Source organism: Xiphias gladius, chromosome 10 (genome assembly GCF_016859285.1).
Source record: "Xiphias gladius isolate SHS-SW01 ecotype Sanya breed wild chromosome 10, ASM1685928v1, whole genome shotgun sequence".
In the NCBI taxonomy this organism is placed as follows: domain Eukaryota; kingdom Metazoa; phylum Chordata; class Actinopteri; order Istiophoriformes; family Xiphiidae; genus Xiphias; species Xiphias gladius.
Genome location: NC_053409.1, coordinates 10,767,572 through 10,788,471, shown reverse-complemented (window position 1 = coordinate 10,788,471; position 20,900 = coordinate 10,767,572). Strand labels below are relative to the sequence as shown.

The 20,900-nt window shown below is 42.2% G+C and overlaps 1 protein-coding gene across 1 annotated transcript; it reads right to left on the bottom strand.

The window, feature by feature from the left end:
- Positions 1-2,686: 2,686 nt before the first annotated feature.
- Positions 2,687-20,574, bottom strand: plcb2 (phospholipase C, beta 2). The gene is made up of 32 exons (XM_040137589.1): positions 20,491-20,574; positions 20,066-20,143; positions 19,278-19,346; positions 18,191-18,331; positions 17,680-17,759; positions 17,510-17,563; positions 17,332-17,407; positions 17,007-17,107; positions 16,345-16,505; positions 16,091-16,237; positions 15,841-15,998; positions 14,177-14,259; positions 13,920-14,004; positions 13,221-13,434; positions 13,036-13,121; positions 12,838-12,934; positions 12,610-12,694; positions 12,303-12,427; positions 11,852-12,003; positions 11,211-11,375; positions 10,984-11,083; positions 10,726-10,830; positions 10,425-10,489; positions 10,187-10,277; positions 9,633-10,067; positions 9,273-9,456; positions 8,555-8,696; positions 7,556-7,620; positions 6,969-7,028; positions 6,676-6,733; positions 4,764-4,847; positions 2,687-3,037 (listed from the first exon to the last, which is right to left on the bottom strand). Exons 1-32 carry the CDS (start codon positions 20,572-20,574, stop codon positions 2,867-2,869), a joined length of 3,801 nt encoding a protein of 1,266 aa, XP_039993523.1. The 3' UTR covers positions 2,687-2,866.
- Positions 20,575-20,900: the final 326 nt, after the last annotated feature.

The window sequence follows — 20,900 nt, the reverse complement described above, 5'->3', positions numbered from 1 at the left end:
AATGTAAGCACCATATCCTCAACATGCGCAGGAAGTTAAAATTTGCATCTCTGAGAAGGTGGAGGCGCCCCTCAGAGTCCCTCAGTGCTTGTGTAACACACAGGAGGAAAGGGTGACTGACTGCAGGGAGATGAGCCTCCTGGAATACTCATTAGGCTGCTAATCTCATGCCAAAACCATAATTTTAATGGGATTGTGTAAAATACACTGGAACAAAAAACAATTTCCCGCAGCCTGGTGACAGCACGTGAGCAAATCATGTGCAAAGGAATCAGTACTTTGTTAGCATCTCTTGTTTCGGCCATGGCTTTTACCTCTTTAAAGGCAGTATAAGTACGGTATGCAGCCCACAGAATGATCCAACACACACACGCATCCACACACATATGCACCCCTTGACAGTGCAGCATCAGCAGGTGGTGTGTATGTGGGTGGTGTGGGTGCTTAATATTCATCCAGGATGGCATCCACTTCAAGCCAAGATGGACTATAGATCATGACTCACCAACTCCTGTGGGTCAGACCTGCTTCCTCACACAGGAAATACCAGGAGGAAGACAAAAGACGAGAGTGAACTCTTGGTATTTCAGTTTCTATCCTCTGCTAATATAATTTTACTATTGCATTTTGCAAGGTAAATTGTGAAACATTGTGTGAAACTGAGTTCTTAAATTGCAAGGTTTAGTTTCTCTGTTGAAATTTTAAGGATTAAAATAGACTCACTGAGCACACAGATTGCAATGGACAAAAGCTGCAACTGTCTTTCCAGCCACTGCCAAGATTCAGTAGGATTGCACTGATGGCAGTATTAACAGTTTGTATGCTTTCCGATTGTGATACTTTCTCCAAAGAAATGTTTTCATGGTAAAATGAGATTAATATAATCCCCTATTAGGTAAAATTTGTGGTACAAATGACCATACAACCACATATATCTGGCACTTGTTTGAGTTTTATGAAGCATTTTACAACACATTCATGCTCCATATGCGCTATTCATTTCGTATTTAATATGTAAAGCACTGTGACTGATTTAAAAATTTATGATTTAAAACACGAGTATGTAAAGGTTTTTTCATGATGATCTCTTATGTTCACTTTCACCTTCACGTACCTTTTCATTTAAACTCATTTTGCATGTTTCTGTCTGAGCATGCATGCACTTAGAAATCTTCAAGCAATCAATATTAAACTTTTTCCATCTGAACATCTGCTTCAATGCCTGTTCTGTAATTGTGTGTGTGTGTGTGTGTGTGTGTGTGTGTGTGTGTGTGTGTGTGTGTGTGTGTGTGTGTGTGTGTGTGTGTGTGTGTGTGTGTGTGTGTGTGTGTGTGTGTGGGTGTGTGATTGGGAGCACTTTCTCCCTTTGTTGGGCTTTCCGTGCAGTGTTAGTGAGCAGCCAAGTGTTGCTGTGTGGTTAAAGATCTCCAGCTGGTCTGAGACAGAGCTGCCAGAGTTGTCTTCATTTTATGTAAGATTATCAGCCCAGTGATTCAGGGCTGACTGGTTTCACACTCACAGTTCCTCTGTGTTGTGCATGAGGTGGCAGGACTCTCAGGCACAAGATGTGTCTTGCAGACATGGTTGGTCCAGATCCTCCACTTTTAAATGTCAATCATGTCATTTGATTCAGAAGAAGGGCGAAAAGGAAATAAGAGAAATGGACAGATTGCCTGGGATGGTGAGTCAGGGAAAAAGTGTGCTCATTAATAAATGCATTGCAGGTGTGTGTTAAAGCTTTAGGAGCTGAAATTAAATGAGAACATTTCTCAGTTTCTGAGAGTTTTTAAAAAAATCCAAATTACTTGCATTCTCTGCAGTCCACATGCCTTTATTAGGGCTCTGTTTTTAAAAGAGCACTTGATCCATCGCAGATCTCTTATTAGTTGGAGAGAAAAGACAAGTGATATCACAATGTGCTGCAAAAATAATTTTCTGACCATTTTTCAACACAGGGACTCGGGAACAGAAGGGGAGATTCTGACCATATTTCACCAATTCAGTCAGATACTGAATTGGTGACACTAATCTTGGGTGCCTTCTTATGTCCCAACATCACAAATCAAAAATTACACTTAATACTTTTTATTAATTTCCTTCAGTCTTCACAACATATATTAAATGAGTCTGGACAAACATGGATGTAAACTGCAACTTGACTGGTTGGCAGAGGCGTACAACTGCTAGTTTTGTATGTGTTTTGTATGGCTTTATAGGAGTGTTGTCCTTGTAACAGAGTAAACTTACCTTCCTCATTCTGCCAAACTTTTTTTTTTGTGGTTACATCACAGCTAATTCTCGGTTTTGTTGTGGCTTCATGGAGTATCACACAAGCAAACCCAAGCTGTACTGAAGTGTCACAAATGGAGTCATTGTCTCGGTTTAGCCTGCAGACTCTGATATCCCGTTTTTGACGCTACATTTTTCTTGCTACATTTGTTCCAATTTTTGAACTCATTAAGAGAACAGAAAGGGGACTATGAGGCTTTAGTGATGGGTCTTCATCTGGAAGATATTTGTGACAGAATAGCCCAATTTAGGGTGTTTTTATAGTAGTGAAAACCAAATAAAATAAAGAGTCAAATAGAAAATTAAAATAATTTCAAAATCATCTAACTTTTGGTCTACATGACATCCATGAAAACATACTTTAAAAAAAAAAAAAACTCCCTAAAGAATACTCTCTCTATGAATAGCACCTAAATCTAAATTCAAATTTCACACAGATCTTCCCTAATGGAATAAGCAGCTAATTCATACTCAGACTGTAGGTTTTGTAACAGCTTGAAAAAAAAATGTAAGAGAGAAAACGTTTTTAAATAGTTAGCACAAGATTACACTGAGAGGTCAGGGATCAAAGGCAAGTTTAGCCAAGGAAGACATCTCCATAGAGGCCGACTCCCACCACCTTCTTGTCTCCAGCCTGGTCGACCAGTTCGGGAAAGTGGGCACCCACACAGACATTAACAGCGTTCTTCACCTCGGCTGGCAGGGACCTCAATTTCTGCTCGTGCTCCTTCAGGGCCTCCCGATTGAGCTGCAGACACATCATTATGTGCCAAAAGTCAGTGAGAGGTTAGAAACTCATTGAAAAGCACGGGGTGACATTTTTAAAGCTTTTTCTTGTCTGCCAGCTGCTTATCGTAATCTTTAGAGAATGGATTTCTGTATTGACAAGAGTAAAAATAAAGATCAGCGCTAACCTGAAGCTGAATAACTGGCCTGAACCCAGTGGCATGGATTGATTTTCAATTTCAGGTTATTTAATAATGTGGCAATGTGCCTGTATTAAGGAAAATGGCTCAATACTAAGTCAGTAGGTTAGCTCTCCTGTTTAAAGCAAATGAGTTTTCTTCATTTGTCACTTTGTTTTTTAAGCCTCACTTGAATTCCTCCCACTGCTTCTCACAATATCAAAAACTTTATTTGTAAGCTGATACTACCGGTGAGACGTAAAATCACACCATCCATCTGGTGTTCGCGCGTCAATGTCTAAACCATCTAACACCTCTTTTCTCAATACCAAAAGCCAAGATTCCACTATTTCAAAGCAAAGCGTTGTCATAAAAAGTGCTCCGACATCATTTACATGGATGGGAGCTTGGTTTGTACTTTCTCAATTGGCTAAACTGGATGTGTCACACTGCAGTACTACCTACAATCACTGAATGGACAGATGGAAACGATTGGCAATGTATTTGAAAAACAGGGATTTGCTGTTGGCATAATTTGCCCTGTGGATTTGTGTATGTGCAAGTACGTATTAGAATTTACATTTTAATCACGCTGTGGGGAAAAAAAATATGCTCACACAGTCACATTATGGGAGAACACCTTCCCTTTCGGGATGTAAAAATGGGGACAAAAAGGGCCAAAATGCTAATCACCACAAGGTAAGCCCTTACATTTTAGGGGTTAAGACTTGGTTTTTGGTTGAGGTTAGGTTCAGGGGTGGGGTTCGGCATATAGTGGCTCTGGTTGAGGTTAGGGCAAGTCTCCAGGGGAATTAATGTATTAGGACGTTTCCACTGCAGAAACTCTCCCCAGTGAACAGGAAACTTTAGAGAAACTCAGTGCAACTGCCTGCATTTCCACCTCAGAACCACAGTCTAAATTAGGTTCCGGGGAGATAGATTTACCCCCAAAAAATTCCCTGCTCGGAGGGTAGTACTTTCTGCAGGTTCGGGAACTTTCAAAATGCTACCTGGTCAAGTACACGTTTCACGCAGCGTTGGTATACCCCCCGACACTGACTCATGACAAAGCCCAGGCTTTGCTGTCCATTTTTGTACAAAGGATGTAAAAAGCAACTGTCTTGCTTTTGATACATCTGCTGGCTAACTTGCTCATTCTTCCTGGGAATCTGGCCCTTCTGTGGAAAGGGAAATCGCAATGCACTGCAGGAACTTTTACCCCTGGGAAAGTTCCTGGCCATTAGTCCTTGGGAAATTGAAGTTCCTGGAGCTTTCGGTAACAAAAGTACCTTAAATCTGCTGAGGAACCAGGGACTTAATATAGTTCCTGTATGATAGTTCCTGTATGAAAAAACAAGCTTGCTCATGGGGTAATACTTTCTGATTGTCAAGGAACCATCAGAGTTTGCAGTGCTGACAAGTGATAATTGGTAAATCTGTCATTGATAATTTGTCTAGGAATAAACTGAGTTCCTGGATTCTATTGTTGTTGTTCAAAAAGAGCTGTAAGTCAGAGAAACGTCCTCTTACGTGACAAAAACCAGTGTATCCTGGTCTCAGTGTGTGTACCTGATTATTCAGAGTCTTGATTTCTTCCAGTGTAGCAGCCTGTTTCATCATCAGAGCCTCTTGCTGTGGGCTGTGATCTGAAGACTGTAACAATACAGTAAAATACAATACAACATTTCACTACTGAAAAGCATTATCGATCTGTGGTTTGAGTCTGTGGGCATGTTGTATCAAGTGGGGAATAAAGACTGCTTGCATTACCATAGGCACATCATCTGCTCAAGTTTCTCCCAGTGAGTGTATGTGTGTGTATATCTAGAGAGGAATGCACCCACGGGACGCAAGCTGACCGAGAGAATCAATACAGTTAAGTCACAACAGGTTGGACATGTCCAGTTCTTCTAAACAGCCCTTACTGCAGCTGGGCAGCCTGTGCTGATCAAATAAGCGATTGTATTATAAATAGTTGGGGTAATTAATTGGTAAATGCTGATTAAGTAGATCAAAACGAGCTGCAACGTGACCCTAATGTGAAGAGGGATTAGAGGGTTTTCTGCCATCCAGACGGAGGCGATGGGAGAGATGCAGAGTGAAATACAACAGGTTTGAATCTTGATGAGCCAACAGAGGAACAAGAGCAGAGCTCAGTCAGTCATTGACCATGCATGGATTAGCCCGCTCTGTGTAAACAGCTTCTGAGTAATGGACAGGTCTGGACTATGGTCAGGGCCCGCTGCACTTTACTCAGTGGTTAAAAGGGTGTGTGTGTTTGTCCAGTGGGTGGTTTTTGGGTGAATGGGTGTGCATGCTTTCAAGTGTGTAGGTGTACTTACTGTGCAGCAATGTGTGTGTGTGTGTGTGTGTGTGTGTGTGTGTGTGTGTGTGTGTGTGTGTGTGTGTGTGTGTGTGTGTGTGTGTGTGTGTGTGTGTGTGTGTGTGTGTGTGTCTAAGCAACACGTGGGTGTATTATATTTGAGCATGTGTGCAGATGTATGAAAGAAGCGTACCGTTACATGCCTAAGGTGATATTTTTTCCATTTTTTGTTCAGATCTTTAGACACTTGCTTCCTCTCTGTAACCATAGTTACACTGTTAAATACAATAGCTGTTGAAAAGACCTGTAGAGGTTAAGTGTGAGCTGTGACATGTTCACATGAACACGGTAAATGTGGTGATGCATATGAGTGTGTACTTTCAGGCTACATTGAAAATGACGAGAGAATCTCCATTGGTTTGACACTGTGGCAACGAAGCTCATACACTTTCTTACTGAGAGTCAGATGAGAAAGCTGGTACTACACACAAACACTAGTTGTACGTTAAATATGTTGCTACAGCCAGCAGCCAATTAACTTGGCTTAACATAAAAACATTTTGGGAGACATGCATCTCCGCGTTCTCGCTGAGAATTACATCTGAGGATTGACCCCACTGTCACGTCTGCTCAGCAAATATGAAGCTACTGTCAGCAGCCTGGAAGCAGGGGGAAACAGGCAGCCGGACTCTACTAAAGGTGACAAAATCCACTTATCAGCAGCTGTGAAGCTCACTAATCAACACATTATAGCTTGTTTGTGTAAAAAAAACTCAGTTGTAAAAAATGCAATGTGTAAAAAGTTATTGTTTTATGGGTGGTGATGTGTCGGATTGTTTCTTGGCCAGGCACACTGACTTCCTTGAGTTTTCACTGGCTGCCAAAAACCCCTTTAATAAGAAACTGTTTTTTTTACCTTTGGAAAGAGCCAGACTAGCTATTCCTCCCTGTTTCCAGTCTTTATGCTGAGCTAACCTTACCTGCTGATGGCTGTAGCCTCATTTCTAGTACTTAGACATGGGAGTGGTACTGATCAAATAAGTGCATTTCACATAATGTCAAACTATTCCTTTAACTGTACAAATACAGTACATGCACACACAAAAAATCTCCAAATCTACTACTTTCAATGAGTATAAGAAGGACTTCTATACTTACTGCACCATCGGACTGACTAGTCTCATCCAACAGCTCTTTGCTCATTGCCTTTTTCAGCCTAAGACAAGATAATTATAATTTTCAATTAGACCTCTTGTACATAATGTTAAAAATCCATCAAATCAAGCCAGCCTTAATGTGCAATGCCACGTGGCAGAGAAGTAAAAAGCTGAGATGCTCCTCATCATTTGTCTTCTCACATCTCTTCTCATTTTGGACAAGAAGCTGTAACTCTGTGAGAGGCATGGCAATGAATGGAAACACATAAAGTAACTGAGGGCAAGGTCACTCACTTTGCTTTCTTTGAGGATGAACATTTTGAGAGTTTTTTCTTCTTGTTTTCTTCGGTTTCACTGCAAAATAAGGCGAAAACAGAAAGTAAGGACTCTGCCTGCTTGATTTAATATCTAAAAATGAAAAACAATGATTTTCCTTTAAGCAACAGTTGCGAGGCTGTGTGTGTCTGATGTGACCTTTTCTTTACAGAGAATGGAAGGCTTAAATGCGATAATATGGTGTCTGTCTGGACAGCTAGACGACCTGGACTGCCTTTGCTCCCCTACTGCTGTTTAAACACCTGCTGGATAATGTTTGTCCTGAGATAACCATCCGCCAGCTGGGGACATGGGATAACACGCACACACTCATACACACACACAGGACACCATATGCCAGCCGAGGACATTGGAAGACCCGCACTTTGAGGTGATTCATTCATAATCTGAGGTATTCTCGTCGAAAAATGTAAAAAGGTTTCACCTCACATGACACACACACAGACAGTGTCACGCTGAAATCTCAAGGCACAGATTGGACAGACTCAGCAAAGCCCTCTCAGTGTGTACAGCATGTCCCAAACGTGTTGTATGTGTGCTCACACCTCTCCAGGGTCTTCACTTCACTGGTGTGTCTCTCTGTGGCCATCTCCAAAAGTTTGGCCAGTCTCTGTCACAAAAGAAGAAGGAGGTGGCAAATTCACAGTCAAGATAAAGCTAGAAAATGAGACACGAGCGACTCGAAACAACAGTGTCCGTGCTGCGTGTGATTGAAAGTCTCTCTTCTTTAAGCCGAACAAAGGTTCAGCCCTCTGGGTTTAGGCTTGACCAGAGCATCTGGCCCAAGGCTTGTAGGCCAGATGCTGACCGTCATCTCACTCGGTCTACACTCAGTCTATTGAGGCGGCCACCTCTGAAAAATGACCCGATTGACCACTCGGTTTCATGAAGATTCAGAGCTTACGCTAAGAGCACTCCCGAGCACCTAGGTCTGATGTATAATCAATAGAGCGTCCAGAGCACTGGCTGCTTGCCTGCCCATTGTCACACCACAAAAAAGTAAGAGGATGTGCTCCATGAGAGATGTGAGTGCATCCTGAACAATGGAAATGAAGCCTATTTTGGGGGTTAATCATTAGATATGATAAAGTCAGACAGACTCCTTTGCTACACAGATTAACCTGTTTTTGTTCAAGATGCAACATGAATCACGGACGAATAGGTTATGGCTTAAGAAGAATTTGAGACAAGAATTCAGATCCTGCACTTTAGTAAAGGTTGTGACACTACAATGAAAAAATACTCCATTACAAGTAAAAACCCGGTGTTTCAGTATCATCTCCTAAATGTACTTAAGCACCAAAAGTGCAACTAGAGAATTGAGGGGAACCACAAAGGTGGGTGATTATTCTCTGTCACTATAAGTGATTGCTTTCACATGCATGTAGTAATGTGATCAATTGTTATAATGAAAATATTGATATTACAGCAGCTGTAAGTACAGTATTTGAGTAAATATACTGAGATACTTTCTTTTTCTGATTTTGAATGGGAGACAAAATGGAGTTTCAAACTAAAACTACAGTATAATGTGTTTCACTAACCTCTGTAGCAAACTGCTCTTTTCTCTTCCTCAGCTGATCACACTGCTCCGACCACAGAGCTTGCAGCTCCACCTGCATTTTTTCCCTCTGCTCCTGCGCCCGCTCCATCTTCACACTGGAGTCAGAGGTGCTTCCCTCTCCCCTGGAGGATGCATAACATGACACGATAGGACATATGCAAGGGGAAAAGAATTTGTCCACTAAGAGCCACTACCTCTCCAATTAAAGGAATAAGCGTGCAAACATGTGGTTTCTGGAAATCCTGTACAGCGATGCTCAAGTGGCCTTGAATAGTACGTTTTATCCTGAAAGCTCAGTGTGGAAGACTAATATCCATACTCATTTAGTTCATTTAGCTTCTCTACATTCTCTAATATTCTGCCTCAGCTAGAAAAACACATTAGCTGGGCGAATATTCTCTGTGCTTCTAAATATAATCTCATTAATAACACCGACCAAAACAACAACAACTTCATTAATGAGTCAATGTTAATATACTGTAGAATTCAAACAGAACAGTCTTTTGGTGATTGACTAAACATAAACAATTGAACAGATGGCTCTTCTTACTCTGGAAAGATTACATAACACCCCTCCTCAGTCAACACTATCCGAGCCTCCTTTGTCAGACATTTTTCTCTGTCTATATTTCAGCTCGAAACCGACTCTGGAAAAAAAAAAAAAAAGCCAACAAATAGGAAAAAAAAAATCCCCTCACTCTTTTTTCTTCACCGAGGTCTTCTTCTTGATGGCCTTGAAAGAGTCAGAGTATTTTTGAATCAGATCCTCTCCTTTTTTCTGATACTTCTTTTTTGCTTCTCTCATCTCTCTCTCCTGACGCTTGATGACCTTCAGATAGTTCTTGTGCTGTGTCAGTTCTTCAATAGTCACAGAGGAAGGCTCTGCAGCATAAACACACAGGGTTTTTTTGTGAGAATCCTCCTACTTGTGGCAGTGGTTATGCATTCATAATAAAATACTCTTAATTTTTCTGTATTTTCCTTCTCAGGGACCTTTTTCCTACAGTGTATTAACACTGCATGTAATGAGTGCACCACATGAAAAACTTCAGTGTTACCTTCGCTGCATGTCGGGGGCTCGGATGAGTCATTTGATTCGGATGGGCAGGGCACGACCACGGGAGCAGACTCTGCTGGAGCCTCCTCTGTGCCTGCTTTATCGCCTGAAGCAGGCTCAGGGTTAGTCCTGGAGCCATTCACCGGTTCATCTTTGGTTTCAGGAAAGCCCTCTGGCTCTGGAGCCGTCTCTCTCTCAGGGGCAGCCTCCTTGGGGGAAGGAGTGGCTTCGGGAAGGGTTTCAGATGTTCCTGCATCTGGTGCGGGGTCTTCAGCAGCGGCAGTATCAGGAGTTGGAGGAGGCTCTGCTGCAGGTTGTGGCCTATTTGCTGTGGTCTCTGCCTTTTCTTTAGCTTCTTCTGCATGTGTTTCTGGTGGAAACTGGGCTGATTGGTCATTGGCATCAACAGGTGGTTTAGGTTCAGATTCAGCCTTTGCTAGGGAAGGCAGAAAGTTCAGTGATCAAATACAGCTTCTAAACCCAACACTGAGACCTATTACAAGAGCCATCTTAAAGCTGAACTCTGAACTTCGTCCCCTTCACAAGCTTTATTACCTATGACGGGGGTTTCACTTTCCTTACTTTTGTCCATGGGGGTTTGGACCACAAGAGGCAACTCATAGGGAGAAATATAGTCGGAGGATGACTGTATGGACACAAAGAGGACAGGAACATCACAATCTAGCAGGCCTGGCTATCCTCCAAGAAGTTAATTAGCTGTTAAGGTTTTATAGGAGAACTGGGGACAGTAGATGATGGCTGACTTAAGTTTGCTGTAGCAGGTTTTCGTTACCTCTTTTGGGGTCTTTGGGGTCTTCTCTGTGCCCTTTGTTGGGTTAAATAAGGCATCTGTGAAATCTGAGGGAGAATCAAATTCATCAATGTATAGTAAGGCAATAATTTGTTATTTAAAAATTTACCAAATTGAAATCAAAAGCTATATGCTATCAGGCTCCACACATCCTAATTAAATCTAATCAGAGTCTTGTCCCTGACTGTCACTCTGGCAGCATGGATTCAATTACAGCAGGGCTTGTTTGTTTTTTTGTTGTTGTTTTTTTTTTGAAAAAACCACAAAGTGAAAAGCCAAGCACCTGCAAAGGCAGCAGGGATGTAGTCCTTGACCTCGATGTACACAAAGAGAGCAGGCAGAGTGAGTGGCATGTTGCTCTCACTGCGCAGGCAGATATGATGGAAACCTGCAGGGCATGAAACAAACCGCTGTGAATTGGAAACGAGGCAGCAGCTCCACTCATCCAGTGGCTAGCCAAGACAAGCCAGCAAACACTCTGAGGCCTTGGATGACTCAGTGAAGTTTTAAATTATGTAGATTAGATGAGGCATGAACTGACCTGATTGGATGGCATCAACTGGGATGATCCTGTGTCCCAAGAATTTACCGTTCTCCTCATGGACTACGATTCTTAGAGAGGCCATTTCTGGGAGCAGGATCTATCCATGATGACAACACCAAATACATTGAGACCAACAGCAGCACAGCAGGTTATAATGGCCTAAGCTCACTCAAACACATTAACCCTTATATGTGTTTGTACATATTTGAGCGTGTTTAGTGCACCTTCTCAAAAACAAAAGGCTCCTCATTCCACACTGGGTTAAAGGCGTTGGGTGTGGTGGACCACTTGGTGCGATATTTCTTTTTGGGGTCTCCCGGCAGCCCAATCACCTCCACCTCCACCCCAGTTTTCACATTCTTGTCAGTAAGAAACTGGCCCGAATAGATCTAGCGAGATGGATGAGATTTGATGACATACACGTGCAAACTGGTCAAGTATGGATGTGTCCAGTTGTGTGGATCCATGTTCGGGACGCAGTGGATATAAATAGAGCTCAGGTTTTCACGCATGCAGAGTCTGCTGAATACCAGGAGCTATGTATTAGTCGCAGCAGGAAGCTTGTATTATTACGGACTCTGCATTCAAACAAGAGGGAAAACCAAGTGAACGTGGCTGCACATAGACCAAAACGCAGACTTTCCAAGGCTATTGAGGGTAATTTATTGCTCAATTTAGAAGAGTAAAAACAGCTGTCAGCTATACACATATTGCGTTGTCAGTTCAGTTCATCAGTTTCCCTACAATGTAATACCAAAAACGAAGCACCCCTAATGTATGAACAATCTTAAAAGGCCTATGCCAAACACACTGTAGGGATGGTTAAAGTGAGAAGAGCATGATAATAACAAGGCTGTGAACCTGCCTTTATGGTCAGTGTGCTTGCCACAACGGTGTCAATCCTGTCACAGAAAGGGTCAAACTTCTTGTCACTGCGACGCAGAACATCGTGCTTGAGTAGGTACCCCGTTCTGCTGTTGAATTCAAACAGAGCCATGTTCAGCTGCATGGGGAAATCTGAAAACAGACACAGAGCAGCCCATTCATGTCCCCTCTCTTCAGCACAAGGAGGAGCCGTGAGCATTCGGGATGCAAGGCACGGCAGAGGCCTGTGCGGCTCAAAGAGGTGCAACACTGACCTGCTGTGGTGAAAAACAGAAGCTCAGGTTTTAAAATACGGCAGAGCAAGACATTCAAAACATGCCAGACTCAAAAGGAGATTAAACAAGAGCTGTAAATGGCTACATCCTGTCATGTACTGCAACGCATTTATGACATTTTAGGCGGTTATCAGTGCATCAAGTGTCCATTTATACCCATCGTCTGGTAGTTGAGCGCCACCATCTGGCAGCCTACATTCCAAAAAGGCTGTGGGTTGTAATTGGATGAGTCCATTCTTGTTCCTTTGGGGTAAATCCTGCTCATCTGCCTCTTATTATATCTGAGAAAGATGGTTTAAGAAGCACAGTTTTATATCTCTGCATGTGTATGTGTATGATAGCCAGGATACTCTAAAACTTTATGACGGCGTAAAGAAACATATTTTGGTCTAACTTAGTGTCATTTTAAACTAAATTCAGCCCACTTGGACAGAACAACATCTGCAGCACTTCAAAAGGATACTCGACAAATTCAACAGCGGTCTTGGCAATCATCGTCTCCCCTTTGGTCTCCACAAAAGATGAGATGACGTAACTCTTGTTTTTTTCTGTGAAGGAAGAAAATAGGAGACAGAATTGCATAACTCAAACCACCTTTGATGTGTTAACCTGTGATTTTTTTTTTTTTTTTTTTGAAGTATGTGTTGTAAAACCTCTTTGTCAGAGTTAAATTTATGAAGCATAAACATACTTCTGGCATTGTCAAAAGAGCTGAATTTGTTGGGCTGGATGTAGTTGACCAGGGATGACATCGCCTCGTACGCTGTTACTTCTTGTCCAGCTGTGCCCTGTGGGGGAATGACAGGAGGGTAACTGAGGTTTGAACTGTTTTATCTTGATGTGGATGATGTAACACATTAAAACCATCGTCACAGCTGTCATCCTCTACCTCATCTGATGTCTTCATTTTCTCCTCATCCTGTTCCTCTGTCTCTTCTAGTTCCTCGTTGTCCTCCACAGCCGTGTCGCCCTCTGCTTAAACATGCAAACATAATGCCAGTAACACCTAAAAATAACTAAACAGTCCTATTTAAGGAGTGTAATCTGATTTGGCTCGATGTCTATCTCATCCACCTTGGTTCTCCTGGGTGCTGCGTGCTGGGTTTGCAAGATCCTTGGAAGTGCTGTTTGTGACTTGAGTGGGCGCAGCTGTGGTTGTGGTCTGGTCGATGGGTGCTGCGGTGGTTTTCTTAGTCTGAGCCTGTTTTTCACTGCTGCCCTTCTTGTTCTTGATTAGGATCTTGCCAATGAGCTCAGATGGGCTGGGGATCTGCTGGCCCGGCTTCAGCTGGATTTCAGACACAAAGAGAAGAAGAGAGAAAACTAGAACTAACTTGGGTTAAACAGTGGCAAAACAGTATGTGGTCAGGGATGTAGTTACCATTGAAGACAGTATTGTTTTTGCAAATGAGGTAAATTTTAAAGGACTGATTTGACATTTTGGGAAATAGGCTCATTTGAATCAGATAAGAGGATCCATCAATACACATGTCTGTATTGCAGTGCACAAATCAGTTGAATGGGTATGGGAGCCTGTGAGGCTCATGTCTAGCAGAGATAAGAAAGAGCACAAACACGAAACGTGAACTTTTCACTTATGTCCTTCATGCTAATGCAGTTAGTCGGCAGAACTCAGATGGGTCCCGCAGTATAACATGATGAAGCCTTATCTGATTTATCAGACAAAAGTGGTTTGTTTAACAAATCCCCACATATAACCTTTATCTAACTCTGTCATTTCAACAGCGAGCTGTGTTGCAGCAGCGTACTCACAGGGTATTTGTCCAGCGGCTCTGTTAGGAGGGCTTTACCAAATATGGTTTTGCAGTACTGGGCCATCTTCTCCTGCTGTCTCACCCTGTAACAAAGCAGAGTAACACTTGTTACTCTATTCTGTTACAGCCAGAATGACAGGTGAGATTACACCCTCAATATTTTCCAACAATATTCCATTTGGGATAATGGCATAAGAACATTATTACATTGTGTTAATAGCATTACACGGCATGAGTTCATGGAAAAGCTCTTACGAGTCCACGTGGTTCTCAAATGAGAGGATAACGGGGTACTGCGAGGTCTTGAAGGCACTCTCAGCTATGGCCTCAATCACATCCTGTACCACATCACAAAAAGACAGGTTATTTTAGTTTTTTTATGCATTTAACTAGACTTTTATTTGAGTTAGATTAGGATTAAAGGGATACAACTGGCAAAAGAGCAACAGAAAGAAAAAATACGCCGATGACACAGCAGCAAACAGCGAAGAAAAAAAAACTCAAAGCACAAAAAGAATAAAATCGTGAAAATCACAGAAGAGCTTGAGCCCAACAGACTGAGCCAATCATGACTCTTCTCCCAAAACATGAAGGGAGACATCATGACAAACTGCAGAACTATTGCTTCTACGCAGAGGCCCTGAAGTCAGCTCCAAACCTATCACATCTAGAGGCTGACAGTAAACTGAACTGAGGTGTTGTGTCTAGGCCCCTGGGACCGTGGAGCTCCAGCTGCCCTTAAATGGAAGTGTTGAGTGCAAAGGGATGATGGGGGTGTTTGTCTGCCCAGTGTGTGTATGTGTGTGTTTGTGTGTTACCGCGTGCTTTTAAGCCTTCACACTCTGTTGCCCTTTAATGTGCACATGGACATGAATAAAAGGTATTCCGAGAATTTATAGGCTTCTGGTGATACCCACGATGTGCATTGTGACACCATTTAGTCAGTGTGAACGGCTACAGGTGAGTGTATACACAAAGATGTAATACTGAAATAATGCAAACTGTGCTCAAAGGAAATTTGAGGTTGGCCATTTACTAGAAAAGGCCCATGATGTGTGATAAATTACACCAAGGAAATATTCACTGGGAGTGGGAAGAGCTTGAACCAGGAATTGTTCTAAATTATCCTCATTTTCCAGGTTGAGTATTTGCTACTGCTATTTATCCTATAGTGTACAGATAAGTTTAGCTGTCCCCGAAGTATACCATAACAATCGTAACATATAATTTTAACCATTTACCAAAATCAGAGCAATAAAAGAGCAATCGTGTAATTAAGCTCAACCCTAAAACGATAAAAAAAATTAAGTTTAAACTCAATCTAAATAAATGCTTCGCAAACAGAATGTTGACAACAGAACTCTATTCCGAACATTCATTCATCATTAAAATACTGTGTTATAAATGTTATTGTACATTTTGTGCACAGTTAAACTTCAGTATAAATTGAGTATAAATGGCAGCAGATAACAATTGAACCCAGAAAATGAAGCAGTATAGACAATTTATTAACAATTTAAACTTGTGGTTTAAGTTATAGTCCAGATAGGAAATGAATAGTGGAAACAGAAGAGAAGGTTTTAACTGTATAATGAGAAGCGGTCCAGATGAAAATCAAGTTTATTTCAAGGGGTAATGAAAAAAAAAAAGAGAGCTAATGACAAAAACCTAATAAGCTCTCTTGGGCTTTTGGCATGCACTTTTGAGACGGTCTCTAACTTTAGCTAGTCTACTGTCAAGCTGGGAAATGTGCCAGGCTTTATCATGAGGTCAAATAACACAAATGCTACTGAAAAAATATTTCTGAAAAAAAGTTCATATCTGCTCAGAATGCATTATCTGTTTATATCTGAATGATGTATTTGTATTCATTTGCATGCCTATGTATTGTGAATATGAGGCAAACTATGCATAGAAACCTTGAAGAGGATCTCAGTTGTCATAGTGAAGCCGTGGGTAATGACGGGCTCCTCATCTGGAGGTTTGCCCTTCCAGCAGTCAAGCTCCAGACAGCGGCAGCCAGACAGCAGACACTGTCGGTACATCTCCGGAGAGGACACACCAGAGAACTGACCAGCTGCAGGGTGGCAGACAGAGAGCCTCAGAAAAATCTCTCACAGTATATCGATAGGTACAAGTGTAAGCTACAATCAAACAGCTGCATGTGACCTGTCAGGTACGTGTTGTGGGAGGACTTGATGAAGTAGTGGGGTATGGGTTGGGTCATGTCCTGACACTTAGCCAGCCTGTCTTGCATGACAACTGATGTCTCCGGCCCCATCAGGAAGGATAGAAGACCTTCTGGAGAAATAAGACCTGCAGACGAACAAGACATAAAGAAGCATTTGAACCAGAAATGTGATTACGAAGCCATATGAACTGCCAGTCCTCCATATAACAAACCAATCATCAATGAATCTCACCTCTGTTAGAATTAGTTATGGAGGGTTCATATTTGTCAATCAGAGCCTTGACCTGGTCCTGCCGCAGACGTGGAAAAAGCTCCTCGTTGAGCCGGGAGTCCCTCTGTTTCTCACTGAGGAACTTGCTGAAATTCTCCTTCGTCATGGTGGGTTTTGTGGAGCTGGAGGGCACAGCAGGCTGTGGCAATCACATCAGCACTGCACGTAATGTTGCTCATGACCATCACCACCCGGCTACCTGTCACCTGAGCCCGTGCCGGGTAGCTAATGCGGGGGTGGGAGGCTCAGACTGGCCGAGCATGAGGCCTGGATAATGTAAGTCAACACCAGGCATCTCTGGCTTTGTGCCACCAAATTAGAATTTGTAAAGAGGCATGTTTATGACTTCACAACTATCGGAGAGAAAATTCGCTGACCCGTTTTGGAATATGTGTATTTAGATGCCAGGTAAGAGGGTTTATAGCAACATGGTGATGATCGAGACAGTCATAACAAAATTCAAATCTTTTTTTTTTTTGTGGAGTGGAAAAGGTCTCTAAAGGGTAAATGCAAGATAAAACTAATAATAAGAATAAACTATGATTTGAGATACAGTAGGTGTGTATCTGGGAAAACGATAAGATATATAATGATAGTCAGTGAAGTAAAAGAGGTCAACTCACTAAGCCGTGAAGATCTCGTAGATCTCTGGCCGAGGGCAGAGGTTGGTCAGGAAGGCCTTGAAGGCCGACTCAGTGAACACATCATCCTTCATGGTGTCATGCTGAAATGAGAACACGTGACATCCGCATCAGATAATTATTACAAAAACGATCAGGAACGATTTACTATTGCAAAATTATAAGCACAAATATTTGGTCTTATCTTGCAATAATCATGCAATTGGATATTTGAAAAATAATAAGACATATGCAGGGGAAGTCCTTATTTAGTCACTGAGATGACAGGTGAATGCATTTCCAGTAGACAAAAGTTTTGTTTTCTAACCTTTCCTTTAGGAAGATGTGCTGATGCTAAAGCACTTTCCACCCTCTTCTTATCCGCAGGGAACATCTTGTAAATACTGAGAAAACACACAGCGGGACACTGAGTAGGAAATGTGGAAATCCACTGTATAACCTGACTACTGCATGCCATTCTCCATCTTCAGCTGGCTGCACCCTACTTTTTCACTGGGATCTTGCCGTCCTTGTTGGTCTGAAGAGAAATGTAGATGTATCTAAGATTGGAAAACACGGAGGATTTCTGTTAACGTGCGAGAATTCGACACTGTCTTATGAACGGCAAAATGAAGTGGTATGGTGATCACTCAGCAACTACATGATGTTCGCTCACATTTTCTCCAGGAAGACTTGTCTGCATGCATTGTTCCTTGCAGCGTTGTAGGCAATTGCAAGAATGTCATTTGCCCAGTTCTGTTGTGCATTTAATTACAAAAACAAACACTTAGTATCAACATGAACTGAGCTTGATATGCCATTAGCCCTAAACCAATTATAAAGCTTTTAAACTGACACAAACTTACCACTAGAGGGCATTAACATAATAGTAACCCAGGAAATGAGAGTAGTGCATGTTGTGTTTGAACAAAACGCAATTGTGATTTCATTACAGTTGATTAAATCCGGATATTGGAGTCATAAAATCTAATAAAGACTAAAAGGGAGAGAGAGAGGGCGCCTTCCTGGGGGGGGGGGGCAAACGATCACTGTATACTTGCGAATGACCTTTGGCTGTTTTTGAACAATCAGATGGAATCAGTGACAGAAGGGGAGGATTGTAAACAGCCAGAGGAAGGGCACAGGGCCAGTAACACATAGAGTCACTGTATGCAGTGGAATATTACCTGTGTCACTTTCTCTTTAGAGGCAAAGAAGTTATAATAGTTCAGATTCACCGTGTCAGGACCCGAGACAATGGTCAGGGTTTTAGCGAGATGGTTGCTGTCTGGGAAGTCCAGGTTGAACACATTGCGAACCTTGGGGTGCTGTTAAAAGCGAAGAAATAAAGACACTGAAATAATGCAAAAAGTACATCTGCCATGCGTTTCATCACAAATTAGATCTCAATGGCTCATAACTCGGCGCAGAATTAATTTTTGTCAGTGAGCTATTAAACTGATTACTTTTATTTTTTTAATCAATTTTTTCATCCTCCGCTTCCTTAAAAATCACATCTGACAGAGTTGTTCTCTACACTGATTGGACACCTGGGAGCCTGCTCAACACAGGCAAGTGTGCTGACTTTCACACACACACACACACACACACACACACACACACACACACACACACACACACACACACACACACACACACACACACAAAACATTCATGTACAACACAAACAGGAGGAAAAAGACCAGTGTTTTAGGCAATGCTCCGCTGGATGTGATACTCTACAATCAATCGTTTCTATGCTACTTTCAGAAGTCCAGAGCTGATGTCAGCACTGGAACCGCTTTCCCAAACTCCCGGGGGCCCGAGAGGAAAATGTGTGTCCAACAGCACCCCAAAATGGGATGATGCAGTGCCCTGTGCTCTCCCTAATGGTAACAGATTTCAGATTTCCTCTCAGTTTGAGATGTCGATAGCGACATACTGCAACTCGCTGTAGAGGCCAGCGAAGACTTTTCAGCTTTCAGCTGAAAAACACAAAACACAGACAAGCTCGCTCACAGAAAACTCAGATCATGACTCAGTGTGTGGATGGGGGGGGGTGTTTGTGTTTGTTTCTGCAGTGGGAGAGTGGCCTGGGAGCATGTGCCCATTGCCATTTTTTGCAATGCAAATATACCTCTCATACTAATGGGTAAGCTAAAAGGCCTGACATCATATTTGCATGCCTGCAGAGATTCTTACACAACGAACACACCAGCTTAATTGTCATATCAGAATGCAGGTTATTACAATAAATAATAATAATGTACTCACTTTGGGGATTTTTGCATATTTTCCTGTTCGCGTATCTCTGATGGTAGCAACATCCAGGAACATTGTCTCCTAGAAACAAGAAGCACAGAATCATCGCCAATACTGAAGTCAACATGTAGGCGCCAGTCCAAATATGGATAGAGATACAAGTCATCCTTTGGCAAAGTGCAAAAACTATGGGGTTCATTTATGTTTGTGCGAAGAATTTTCGACCACGACGTCTTGACACATCCTGTAGGAAACTGTGGCAATGCTTTTTCATTTAACATGCACATGAACACTTTATAGTCAACAACAGCGTGCCAGCGGTGACTGAGGCACGCATTTGATGCAGGCTTCACTGAGTTTTTTAGGATGGGGTCGAAAACCAGAGGGGGTGCCTCAATGAGCAGGGGAGAGAGTGAGAGAGTGAGAGGGAAATGATAAAGACAGAGAGAGAAACGGAGCAGCAAAGACAAATAGTTCTCTCTCCAAGGAGACCATCACAGTTCAGCTGCAAAGTGCAGCAGGATGGTGAGCCCACATAATCAATAATCTCTACAAGCTGCTGGGACCGGGCGGCGCAATCCAGCTCTTAACTATCCCACAGCTTTGACAGATCCTAATCATAAGCACATTGCACACACTGTGGAGGTGAATCATTAAAACATGGCTACTTCTATTTGATATACGTTCTAATCTTTCAGGTTGTGTTTGTCTGATGCAAAAAAAGTTTTTTTTTTCCTCTCACCTACTGTGCGAGGGCTTTTCTTTTTATTTTTTTCCCCCAGACTCTTCATATTGATTACCTTGCTTTGATTTATCCAGTAGACAAAAAAACCGTTTGGATCCATCTTCATGATGACAGGAACAGTCTTTGTGGAGTCCTCGATGGAGACAAGGGAATAGATGTTCACACATTTTGGACATTTATTGAGTTTAAACCTCTGAAAAAGAGCTGTTTGAGTGTGATGTGCTCACGGTGAATGAGATCATTTAAACTAGAGAACTACCTATATTTTCCAGAGCAGTTGAATAATTGAACGTCAGCGAGTAAAGTTCATCAAAGACAACAGTTACAATGACAGGTTCGAATGAAACCTCTGCGTTGCTCGCCAGGCAATGAAAAATGAGTCCCTCCTTGAGTTTTCGGATTTGATCTGAATACATACTGGTATTTCACGTCTGACATTTAATAATCACCACCACCGATTTACTTGAAACATCCACTCACCTCTGACCACTTGGTAAATCTTTCTCCTTTGACCAGGTAGTCTTTGACCTCTGGAGGCTCCAGAAAGTATCTTTTCTTATTCATTTTCTCCCCCCAGAGTGGCCTTTTTGTCCAATTTAATGCTACAACTGGAACATATCCACAGTGTGGGTGTCCACCATGGTCACAGCCGCCGGCCAGCTCTCAAGTACACTTAAGTGCATAGACTCTGACCGTAGTCGGGACACACCACAAGGAATATGCATTGCAAATTAAGCTGAAAAAAACAAAACAAACATGCAACATGTCTAAAGGTGGATGTGCTGCTGTGAAACTGCCTTTAGAGCCAGAGCTGTAGATTAAGTAGACAGTATGAGATGAGAGACTGGTCTTACACTGATATTAAAGGGTTCATTACAAAAAGATAACGA